A 12,913-nucleotide genomic window follows, 5' to 3' on the forward strand; every position below is an offset into this window, starting at 1 on the left:
ATTTAGATGTGTATTACAAATAAATGATAGAGAGGATTTTTTTGGCTTAATCTTTTCTTTCGATCACAGTTCTGTGGCCTCAAATCAAATTTGGATTTATCAGGAGCACCTTACCCCCCAGGAGTTCTAGAAATTGGTGGTGTTAGAAACAAACTAAGCCTCATCAAACAGGTAGGACTGTGACTGCGCAGCGCCGGGCTTTCATTAACGCTGTTGTCTCATCACATGCAGGAGGTGTGAGCTCGGCGTTAAGTGTCAAATTCATTTCCGATTGGGCGGTGGTGGACGTATGTCAGACATATGCGCGTCGTGGGCGGGTATAGGCGTGTATGGAAAAAAAGAAGCCATGCAGCGCTTGACTGTGGATACGCAGAGGTAGGTGCTGATTAGAGGAGATGTGAGTGGCGTCGGCTTCAGCTCTCCAAAGCTGTAAGCTTTGGCTGGGAGAGGCTCGGCGCACTCTGCCACCTCCATAACCAAACCACCTGTATGGACGACCAGACCTGCAGCGTGATCCGGTCGCCTTCACCCGCCGAGCGCAGGGGCAACGCCACGACTGACAAGCGGGGTTATGCTGAGGTGGAAAAGGGCGTCATGACAGTGGAAAACATGCTTGAGGAGTCCGCTGCGCTCTCTGCGCCTCACCTGTCTGTGGATCAATACGAGCGCAGCGGCCAAGGATGCTGCGAGAGGGTGGTTATCAACATTTCGGGCTTACGCTTCGAGACACAGCTCAAAACTTTCAACCAGTTCCCTGACACGCTGCTGGGGGATCCCAGGAAAAGGATGCGCTACTTTGACCCACTGAGGAACGAGTACTTCTTCGACAGGAACAGACCCAGCTTTGATGCCATACTATACTTCTACCAGTCAGGGGGGCGCATCCGGAGACCTGTTAACGTCCCCATTGATATTTTCTCCGAGGAGATAAGGTTTTATCAACTCGGAGAGGAGGCAATGGAGAAATTTCGCGAGGATGAAGGGTTTATAAAAGAAGAGGAGCGCGTGCTGCCCAAGAACGATTTTCAAAAGCAGGTTTGGCTTTTGTTTGAATACCCGGAAAGCTCCGGACCAGCTCGGGGGATAGCCATTGTGTCAGTGCTTGTGATTTTAATCTCAATTGTGATATTCTGCTTGGAGACACTGCCGGAATTTCGGGATGACAGAGACCAAGCCACGGTGGCACCAGTGGTCAATGGCACTGCTCCCCACAGGAGCCAGTTCACAGACCCCTTCTTCATCATAGAGACTCTCTGTATCATCTGGTTCTCCTTTGAGCTGCTCGTCAGGTTTTTCGCGTGCCCAAGTAAAACTTCCTTCTCCAGAAACATCATGAACATTATTGACATTGTCGCCATAATCCCCTACTTTATCACGTTGGGCACAGAGCTGGCTGAGAAGCAAACCAACGGTGGCCAACAAGCCATGTCCCTCGCCATCCTGAGGGTGATCAGACTGGTGAGGGTTTTTCGTATATTCAAGCTCTCACGACACTCGAAGGGACTTCAGATTTTAGGCCAGACCCTCAAGGCCAGCATGAGGGAGCTTGGGTTGCTGATATTTTTCCTTTTCATTGGAGTTATCCTCTTCTCCAGCGCGGTTTACTTCGCAGAGGCAGACGACCCCTCATCCAGCTTCACCAGCATCCCGGACGCATTTTGGTGGGCAGTGGTCACCATGACCACTGTGGGATATGGAGACATGCATCCGGTGACCATTGGTGGGAAAATCGTGGGGTCTCTGTGCGCAATAGCAGGCGTGTTGACCATTGCCTTACCCGTGCCAGTGATTGTGTCCAATTTTAACTACTTTTACCACAGGGAGACGGACGGAGAGGAACACGCTCAGTACTTGCATGTGAGCAGCTGCGAGCACCTTCCCTCCGAGGAGCTGAAAAGGACGTGCAGCTCCTCATCTTTCAGCAAGTCTGAGTACATGGTGATAGAGGAGGGCGTCAACAGCGCCTTCAAACAGCCCAACTTCACCAACGAGAGCAACCAAAACTGCGTGAACATCAAAAAGATCTTCACAGATGTGTAAATGAACGCCATCTACTTCATGAATATTTATGGGGCATGAGGATGTGTAGTGTAATATTCCGGGCAATTATTTTTTTATGAATCTTAAATGTGTCAAGTCCATATCTGTGGATGTACCCTGCACTGCAAAGATGTCAACTCATTTAGTCTTAAGAGGGAAAGGTGAAAGCTCAACGCAGTTTCACTTGTTAATGGAATTTTGAGAGAGCTAAATGCAACAAGGCAGATTATGATGAATCCCTGTTGTCCGAATACTGAGGAAGACTTTTGACTCAGAAACTTCTTGGAATTAATTGATTTGCGAATTTGCTGTAATTACTGCCTTATTGCATTTAGCACTTTCAAAAAAATTCCATAAACAAGTGAAACTGCGTTGAGTTTTGAGATTTGAGGAGTGGACCCTACATCAAGCGGCTTGTTGGAGCTGATATTTCTTGCAGTGTAGCGCCACACTTTGCCAGCATCATATCGTGATGTTTGGATTTATGCGAGAGGTGTCCATGTTTAGTGACTGAGATACACGTGTAGCACATAGCCTGTTATTCCATCCTCCTAAAACAGCCATGTCTTGTGCTTTGTGAGGAGAAAATAAGTTGTCTCATTGTCCAGTCGTGTATCAAATAGCCCTACGATATGGTAACATAGCCAAATGCCTGTTAAGGTTATATTTAATATCATAATCTGTGGAGATGTTGGATTCTTGTTCAGATTATTATTCAGGTAATTAAAAGGAGAGTGATATAGATCGAAAAGCCTCACAAATGATAGCGGGGCTTTTCGTAAAATCGTATTTTTATTCAGAACTGCCTATAACCTATACCAAATAAAAACACGATGTGAAGCGATCCCCACCCAGACAATGTCATTACAGCCTAATGTCAAGCAGCATCGCATATACAAACATGTAATCCAAACCGGACTTTTGGAAAAATGACGCTGAGTGTGTACAGTTTTCATTGTTGGTTGTTTTGCAGCGAATGCACACTGATGATGACAGGATGGAAACAAAATGTTTCGTGTGGATGAAAGAGCGGACGAAGTGCGGCACGTCCCGCCTCTTGTTTACTGAGCCCGCCTTGTGATGCAGTCTCCATGACAACGACGGTTTCCCGGGTAACCCCACTAATGTTACCATGGCATCGGTTTGCATTTTCACATAGACTTTACAACTGTGGTTCATCATCACCATTTTGTCCTTGAAGAGAGAAGGGTAGGGTGGGTGGGGGTGGTGGGGTGCACATGTGATGTTATAGCCTTGTAAAGGTGTCATTTACGAGCAAATGAAGTTTAATGCGTCAGGAGTGATTCGATACCAACAAATCAATATCAGTATATCCATCGGCTTTATTCGTCCACTGGGTCAGGTGATGAGCCCTAGGTGACAGGTTGGCATATTAAGAAATAAGTTATGGAGGAAACGCATTGAATATTTTGGAATTCTGCAGATAGGGTAGCCCGCATCAGCACACCTCAGCTGCTTCTTTTTCAGAGGCGTTCTCCAGTCCGAGTTGGCATGCCAACTAGGACTGACGTCAAGCTCTCTTTTATCCCCTGTAGTGGCCCAGAGCTCAAGTGACATGTTGAAACAAAGTGAAACTCAAAGGAATCAAATGAAACAATGGCACTAATTTCACAGTTGTGTTTGCTCTCCACAAAAACATGTTGGTTGCTTCAGATGGGCTTGACAAATAATCATGGAAACATGCAAGACTAATCATGTTGGCCTCATCTGCAGTAATCGTGCCATTGTACCCCTTGTTTGAATGTTACCCCCAAAAGCTTCAGAAATTATTTAGAATTAATGCAATATGAAATGTAATACAATAATAAAATGCATTCTGAATTTACTTCATATTTTATTTTATTTTATTTGTTAGCATACAGTTTCTCAGCCTCTGTTTGCCATTGAAATGATCAGCATCATTTCAATGGTAATATAAACGCATATTAAGACTAGATCTCTCATTTAGATCTACAGCATGTCTCCAGTGATTAGTGTGACATCAAAAATTGGCACAAAATTCAAAGGGCAGACACTTATAATTTTCCCTTGTGCACTACTTGCTGCATTACTGAGAAATTAAGATAGGATTTGTAATTCATCTGAGACATAGCCTTATTCATGTTCGATTTCATGCTGAGCTGAGTGTTATTGGTTGATGTTGCTGAACAGAATAGACTTCATGCTGGAAACACAGCTCAGTACTGCCCTCAAGTGTGCCAACTGAACTATTGCAAGTGGATATAAATCATAGAATCCAGAGCATGCAGAAAACATTTTTGCCCTTTCTTATACATATGAAAGCATGCAGAAGGAAAGGATGAAGAATGAGTATATGACAGGGTTTTGGAGAGTATGACAGTTTACTTGGGGGAAAATACAGTACATCATGTCTTCTGCTCTGCTTGAACACTTACGCTGTTTTTGGTGCTGGAATAGCATTCCAACAATGTCTCCTGCCTTTTGCTTTTTTTCATCTCTGTCTTCAGAGGCATGGATTGAAAATAGATCAAGTGACTATTACACACACACACACACACACACACACACACAGTGATTTGTCCTAGTGATTGCAATGTGACTGTCTGGGATTTGTCATGCAGGCCAGGAAACCACCTTGAATTCCGCCCAGAGGCTTTTGCCTGACCCATAATTCTTGAGTCTCCCAGTGGACGAGGGGAATTACACTTGGTGTGCCAGAGTCCACACCAACTCTCCTTACTTACACTTTGCTGAGACTTTGAACAAGCATAGAAATGGCAATACAGCTTATGATAAATTTGTGTCTGAACATATTAGATTTTTATAAACGGAAGTCCTGCTTCATTGCACCACATCCAAGCTTTTGTCTCCTTTGTCAAATAAAGTGGAGGCAAAGACTGAATTTGTCTGCAAAGAAAAAAGGCATTTGTGTTTCTGAAAGTTTTGCAGGGTGCATGGCAGTTTCTTAACTAAATGCACACACTTGCGCAACACACCACACATAAACACATGCACGCACACACATACACGCACATACATACACTCACACACACTATGAAGAAAAAAGACAATTGAACAAGAATGGAAAAATAGAAAACATGACAAAGTAACTACATGAAGTTCTCCTGAAAAACAAAACAAAACAAAAAAACAAAAAAACAAACAAACAAACAAAAAAAATAGGCGATAATGTGTGCATGTCCACATATGAATATGCGCATGCTCACATGCACACACACACACACACACACACAAACATATGCAGCCAAATTATTTGAGTGTCTAATTTATTTAAACCTTTATTTTACCAGGCAAGAAAACAGCTTGAGATAAAAAATAAAAATAAAAAAAAAATCTCTTTTACGAGCAAAAAATAATAATCTAAAATGAAGAGCATTTGAAGAGAAACAGAAGAAATGTATTCAAACTAACAGTATATGATTGCACCTATTGTCTTTGTATTGACTGTATTTCATAATGTGTTCAATGCACTCAATGTCACAGTTTTAAACCACTGCAGGTTCCTATTTGAGTCTTCTCCTTCAGGCCCTAAGCAACACAGACCTCAGTCCTACGATCCAGAAAACATCCAGTGCACAGCTCCAGGTGCTCCTGCCACAGAACTGCTGAGTGGCTCTGTTCCCTCTGACTCCCCAGCTGGAAATAAAGTCCTACTTCATCGTATTTTTAACCAAGGGAAAATGAAAACGTGTCTGCGAGTTCTCCCCAACATCATTAATCATCTCCAGCAGAGCTCAACAGGAGTGGGACACCTGCAGTTCAGCTGGAGCCCCGTGTTCTTGTTTGTGAGGAGGTAAGGGCCATATTGCGAGTGAATTTATTAGACTCATCGTGTTAGCCTTAATAGATTTGAAAGAATAATGTTTGAGATAACATTCCCTCATGAGATGAACTGTACTGCACATGTAGCTTTTTTTTTAAAGTTATCAAGTCCATTAATCAATCATTGCTTTTCTGTTTTCCCAGCAGACCCAAACTTGGGAAGCTGACAGCAAAATTATTTGCAGTTCAGAGCCTTTAAATGACTTTTGAGAGAGAAGCACTAGTAACAACACTCTTTGAATAAATGATAAACTTCAGATCTCCTCTACCACCCAAGAGACCACTCATTCATCTCCTCCTTTTTTTCTGTAACACTTGATGATGACATGTTATGTGACTTGTGCAAGAGGATGTGGATGTAGCATCCAGCACAGAGTCTGTGCAAAGAACCCAGCATTAAAGGCATGGTAAACTGAAATATGGAATTTTTAAAATTAAATGTTTTCTTTGTCATCATTAGGTGTGGAAAACATCATGGAACTGCAAGACTGAGGCTGATCTCACAGAAATACGGGACATGAGCACAACGTCCCTCACAATGCATTACATGGTGGTGCCACAGAATGGGTAAACAATGCCAATGCAAAGTCAGTTAGGATCCGTAGTAAGTAGCTTTGTACTAAGTAGTTTTGGTGCCTAAACCTAACCACAACTAGTTTGTTTCCCGTCAGCTTGCTAATGTCAACCATGTTTCAAGTGAAAATTTGCTTGTTTCATTGGCAAAATTTGTTTCTTGTTTCTAGTTAATTTTCACTTATTTCAAGTGAATTTTCACTTTTTCTACTGGCAAATTTTGCCAATGAAACAAGCAAATTTTCACTCGTTTCAAGCAAATTTTCACTTGAAACAAGTGAAAATAGTCTAAAAACAAGTTACTTCTGAGGTGATCATGTCTTATTTTAAGTGTAATGAGATATTTTGACTAGAAATAAGACATTTTTGACTTGAAATAAGACAAATAATCTTGGTAAGATTTTGCGTTTTTGCAGTGTAACCTTAATCAAGTAGTTTTGGTGCTTAAAACTAACCAAACTCCTGTGTGCATTAGCTCATCAAGCACCAGGAGCAGTGTTCACTTGTTAGCAAAGCATTCAGATTTTGTGTTGTTCCTGGGTATGAATCCACCATTGTATTTTTCCAGTCTACCATTACAGCTTCAGCCAGTGATGGCATCAGACATGGACTTTCTTGTGAGTTCCACTGCCTCCAAAGTTTTTAGCAGGCGAGCTCTGCAGCAATGTTAGTTAAAAACATTTAACATTAACATAATGTGCAGCACTACTAAGACCTGTAGCTATTTCTGCTCGGCATATTGTCACTTTGCTGGACAGTTGGCTGGTCTTCATCATCAAAGCAATATGGTGATCCTACAAGGAGAACTAAAGCCCTGTTGGAATGTGTTACTGGAGAATACACAGCCCCTTATCATAGCTATTGACTTTGAGGTACTCTGAAATCTTGGTGGATGATGAAGGGAGGACTCCAAAATGAAACTAAATAAAAAACAATTTTAACTGGGTTTATCATCCCTTTAAGATCCCATGTTTATGATGCTGTTGTGTGTGTGTTCATGAGTGTGTCTGTGTGAGAATGAGCACGCTTGAGTGCTCCACAGCTGTAAGATGGTCGCAGCTGGTATGCCTGAATACGCTCTACTGTGGAATCCTGGGCATTTGAAAACAGAGAGGACTGGGGAGGACGCACAGGCGTTCTGCACTAACTAGGAACACGCTCACATATGATCTGGCATGAATGCACGTACACACACACACACACACGTACATAAAGACACAGATAAGCGCACATATAGTCAGCTCCACAGCTGGTCCTCTCTGTGCCGTGACACTGGCTCCAGGCGGAAGTGAGCATGCAAGTGCAGGATCATGCTGAGCAGGGTGGGGGTGGAGGAGACCCCGGGCTTCCCCTTTCCTCACATATCTTCCCCTGCCCTCGTCATGCCAACATTCACCACATGAGGCGAGTGATGCCTCGCAGCAGCATGCTACCTCTAATAATACCCAGCACGCCAACAGGAGACAGTCTGCAAGGAGAGGTGCAGCCCGTCAGCCTTGAAATCTCCCAATTGATATGTTGATGATAAACTTGTGAAGGGAGCTCAGCAGTGGCTCCATTCCGATGCAACTGTTTACAGCATAACACATTTTCTTCCTCCCCACCGATGATAATTTGACTTGGTATTTGCCCTAAAACTGTATCTCATTTCTGCCAGTAATAGAATCGTGAGACATATTGCTCTTGTTTCTCTGGGTGCCATTCATCCATCTGCTCTTTGGAGTACATGTAATGGCACTCTGGGGGCTATTCATAAAGTTCACTCTTCTGGATCAAGACTCCGTGTTCAGCGCTTTCAGTGAGACAAAGGAAAGCCCGGAAACCATGTCAGAGAAAGCATATACCCTTCCCCCGAGTGGGAAGAAATACTAGAGCCAACCATGAAATGACTGTCGAGTTTCATGTAGGCTACTGTTATATGCTGGAAAACAAGTCCAAGGTGTGGGAATAACATCAAGCATGGATAACGATAGGCTCCAAATGACAAAAAATCCATGTGTTTTACACTTTCTGTAAGAGCTAATTCATTTTTCACTAATGCAGTTGACTCTGCAGGGGGAATGAAAAGTGCTTTGTCATTGTGCTGTGACTTTACCTGAAATATCCCAGCGGCACCAGAGACACTGTAGGCGTGATGTCACCACCCAGCCTCCTCCCACTGCTGGCTCAACTGTCCCCAGAGACGGTCTCCGTAGCAACAGAACGAGGCTGAGCAAAAGAATTGTCCAACAACAGTGACAATACTTTGGACGTATTCAATTCTTTTGGGTACTGTTTTTGCTCTCGATTAAGGCACCTCTCAGGGTCTGCATGCGTTACACAAAACATGCAAGATGAATATTACTGGGATGCGAGTCAGCAGAAATTCATTCACAAGAAGACTGATGGCTTGTGATTCTGAGGATGCGACCTGGGAAACTTTGACTTACTGGACATGCTCCAGATGTCCAGTGAGTCAGAGTGCCTGCCAGGTCCGGCAGCAGTGTCTACTGTAGATCAGACGGCTCAAGCCAGGTGGAGCAAATATTTTGGTGCCCTGAGCCCCTACAACACAAATTCTAGTATCACTAAAAATCATCTGTGCTGCTGCCGGCAATGCTGCCCATATGTTATGATATAAAGTAGACCTGAATGTTATTTTGCCATAATACTATAGGAAATTCAATTGACAAATTATTTGTTGCATTTTCAAATGGAAGTCAAAAAAACAGACCTTGGATTTTGAGCTATTTCCTCAGGGGTGAAGCAAGTTGCTGCTGTACTTTACTATTGCATCCAGTGCATTAAGAAAAATGTAAGTGAGCCTCTGCATCAGTATACAGACACCACCCCTCTGAGAGCCTCACCACGCATGTAAAAAGCTTATTAGCACAGTCACACAAAAATTGATCTTAGTTTCTATTCAATCCACAGACAACAGTGGCTTATTTCTAGTAAAGTCGTGGCTTAATATAACCTCATGTCACTGGAGCAAATGGTTATCCTCGGCTCAGTTCCACTCCTTTATACAGGCGCAATCCCAGCATAACATAAGGGTTTCCCTGCAACAGTTAAACTGACTCACTCACTGACTGACTCATAGTCCTTCCTTTCAGCATCAGGATAGCTTTCTGAATTGGACGTGGCCGTGAACTTTGTTTTGGTTCTGTTGTTGTCAATGCGACTGACAAATGAAGAGCGAAGCGTGGATGAGCTCATTTCAATAAGATTTGACTTGCAAACGGCAGCATGCCTCGATGCTGTGACTGCTCTGAATTTTTGAATATGAACCATCATCAGCTGAAAATATAACAGTGCAGGTTCCATGTAAGTAGAGACTATAAGCTTTGCCGGTGTGTGTGTCTTTCTGTGTTGCTATGTGGGGTTATCTGGCTAGCTGAGCAGCTTGGCAGTATACTGCAGTGGACCAGTGTCCTTGTGCCTCTCCTGGTGTCTGGCTCTCTTCCAGTGTCTGCTCCCATCCCGCTGGGCCTCGATCTGACGAGCACGATTCTCTCCTTCGCTCTTCATAACCCTGTCTCACTATTCCTCTCTTCTCTCTCCATCCCTCCTTTTTCCTGTCTCTTTCAACCCCGCCTCAGATATACTGTTAGCTCCAAGGGACACAGAGAAGGACACAGGGAGCTGCATCAGAATACATTTATTTACCTCTGCCTCTCTTGCTTTCTGTCTCCACTTTCTAAGTAGGTCCTGTAGTTGCATGTATAACCTGGATGTGCACCCTTTACAGGGCACCGCAGTAACTGTTTCTCTCTCCAGCAAAATGATGCTGGAATGACTCACCTCCCAGAGGGTTAAATAAATTGAGTCTCAATGAAGATGCATTGGAGAAAACACTATTTACCAGCAAGGTTGTGGGACTGGTAGCCCCAGGAGTGAAAAAAGCATCACAGAAAATAAAAATTGTCAGAGCACATAGGGTGAGGTCATTTCAGCACAAGACTCTCATCAGATATTGTGATTTTATGAGAAAGAGTTCACTAAGGAGGAATCGTTCACAAGAGGGTATTGCATCATCATATCTAGAAGCAGAAAATCTGTTTTTATGTGGCAATAAATCCAAGGGTGAGCTTGATGTGCACAGCTCATCTATGTCATCTTATTGCATTATGTTAGCCAGTGAGCTGGTAATAGAAATTACAAGGTATTTAAACTTTATCATAGAGAAATTTGGGACTTTGTGTGTGTGTGTGTGTGTGTGTGTGTGTGTGTGTGTGTGGTCAAGGAGGCTTTACACTTGTGGCTGGTGCAATGCAGTGTCAAGGACCAAGGAATATGATACTCCCTATAGATCTCCAGTGTCCATACAAAGGGTATTGTGCTCTAGGGACCAGGGCCACAAGAATAACCAGTTTTGACAGTAGAGACAGCAACTATGAAAAAGCTGACAAGCCTGACTTCATAACAGGCTACCAAATATACAAAACAAATGTTTAATTTGGGTCACTGATGATCTAAAAATATGGCTTGCATGGCAATCTTTGATCAAGAATAAGTGGGCACACCTCTAGCATAGCCTTTTACATGTCCATCTGTTGATCTGCATCAGCTACTCTGCAGCAGTGACGTCCAGTCATGTGCCACTGAGGGCCAAGAGCATGAAGGTGTTCAATCCAACTAAACACTACATCAGCTGATTTTAATAATTAGTGACACAACTTGTTGAATTTGTGCTAATTGATGAAATCAATTGGTGTAGCTGAAGGTTGGGAAGAACAGCTTTTGTAAGTTAGAGTTTGACTGGAAGAGAATCTGCATTCTTCTGGCCCATTCTGGCCCATTCTTGGCACATAAATAGACACCAGTCAGTTGGCACATGATTGGAGACCAATCAGTTCCCTGATGCCAAAGATGTATTAAAGAGTAAGCTAAATGGCTCAAGCCTCAACAATAATGACCCTTCATTTTCTCAGTCACTGAGTTCATTGCCTTTGCTCTCTGTTACTGTGCCAAAGAAACATCTGATGGGGATTGGGGGCGTGTCCTGAAATCAATACCTCTTGGAAACAAATTCATTGTTGACACCCTCGTCTCCAACTTACACAACCACCCATCTCCACGTCTCCATATGATTAAAATGCACAGAGCATTTAGAGTGCTTGGACCCTTCGCTTTTAATTAAAGCAAGCCAGCTAATGCAATGTCAACTGAGCTTGAGAGACTGCATTAACAGTCTTTGTAATGGGCCCCTGGCTCATAAATAATGGCTATGCTGTCATGAGGAACCTGGGAAAGCCATTAAGAGACAGTGAGAGCTGTACGCATGTGTGGCAGCACACAGGCAGACAAACAGAAGGGAAAAGGCTGGGAGCCCTTGACGGTCCTGGGGCTGCCAGTAGTAACCTTGGCAAAGCCAAGTCTCACACAAATCATCCCGCAGGCAGGCCTACCCATCCCCCCCATTTCTTCCTCTTGCTCTTTCACTTCCTGCCCTCCAATCCAAGGGATTCCCTCTGACCTTTGGCTCGTACGTAAGGTCATTTTTGGTCATTGTGCTTCTCCAGTATTGACAATGGGGGAAGGAATTCCTATTGACCAGTTTGAGCGTCATTTTGAATAGCAGAACACTATGATGGAGTATTTGCTCTATTTTAGTCACCCTTGTATCTATTATTAATGAGGCTTGTTGCCAGGAAAGCTTGCAAGAAAAAAAAATTCAATGAGGATCTCAGTTGAAACAATATCCAAAGATGATTTCAAAAATAGGGGGGTTACAAGGCAGAAAGTGGATGCATAACTGCTGCTGCTACTATTATACCAGTGATTTTCTCTGTCAACATCACAGCTCACGAATCCTCCTGACTTAGAAAGATGTCTCATCACGCACACATTTGCAGTTCAAATAGGTTGTAACTGTGTTGAACAAGGCTACAGAAGAGAATGTATGAACGCTGGGCAATATTTCAAAAGATTCCTCTATTTTCATAGCAAAGACTGATAACCACGTAGCCTTCTGCCTAAACCTCATCCTAAAAATAAATTCTGTATTTACAAAATAATTATATGATATAAGTATAAATGAACTCCTGACTTGGAAAGATGTCTCATTATGCACACATTTGCAGTTCAGATAGCATGTAACTGTGCTGAACAAGGTTACTGAAGTAAATATATGAACACTGTGAAATATCTTTAAAAAAATCTGTTGGCATGGCACTGTCTGATAACCACAGCCTCATCATAAAAAAAAAAAAAAAAGATGTATTTGCAAAAAAATACTGCAATAAAACTACTGCCTGCCCATAATTCTATCTGACAAAGAAGAACAAGATACTGTTACAATGAAGACGGAATAAATTCCAGACAATAAGCAATAAAGATGTTTTGGCTGTTAAAAAAAATGGCAATGCAGCGTGGAAATGACAAATTAACCGGCCGATTTCACCTTATACGCGAGAAGCAGATCTGCTGCTGAACCACTGGAGTTTCATGTTTAAGACGTGTACCCCTTTAAATAGCCCACACTGCAGATAAG

The 12,913-nt window shown here is 42.9% G+C and overlaps 1 protein-coding gene across 1 annotated transcript; it reads left to right on the forward strand.

Moving 5' to 3' along the window:
• Nucleotides 1–489: 489 nt before the first annotated feature.
• On the forward strand, nt 490–2,043 carry kcna3a (potassium voltage-gated channel, shaker-related subfamily, member 3a). The gene has a single exon (XM_030051952.1). It carries the CDS (start codon nt 490–492, stop codon nt 2,038–2,040), a length of 1,551 nt encoding a protein of 516 aa, XP_029907812.1. The 3' UTR covers nt 2,041–2,043.
• The last annotated feature ends 10,870 nt before the right edge of the window (nt 2,044–12,913 follow it).

Source organism: Myripristis murdjan, chromosome 5 (assembly GCF_902150065.1).
Source record: "Myripristis murdjan chromosome 5, fMyrMur1.1, whole genome shotgun sequence".
NCBI lineage: Eukaryota > Metazoa > Chordata > Actinopteri > Holocentriformes > Holocentridae > Myripristis > Myripristis murdjan.

Excerpts from the sequence above, each read along its gene's own strand:
- kcna3a (XM_030051952.1), top strand. The coding sequence starts at position 490 with ATGGACGACCAGACCTGCAGCGTGATCCGGTCGCCTTCACCCGCCGAG.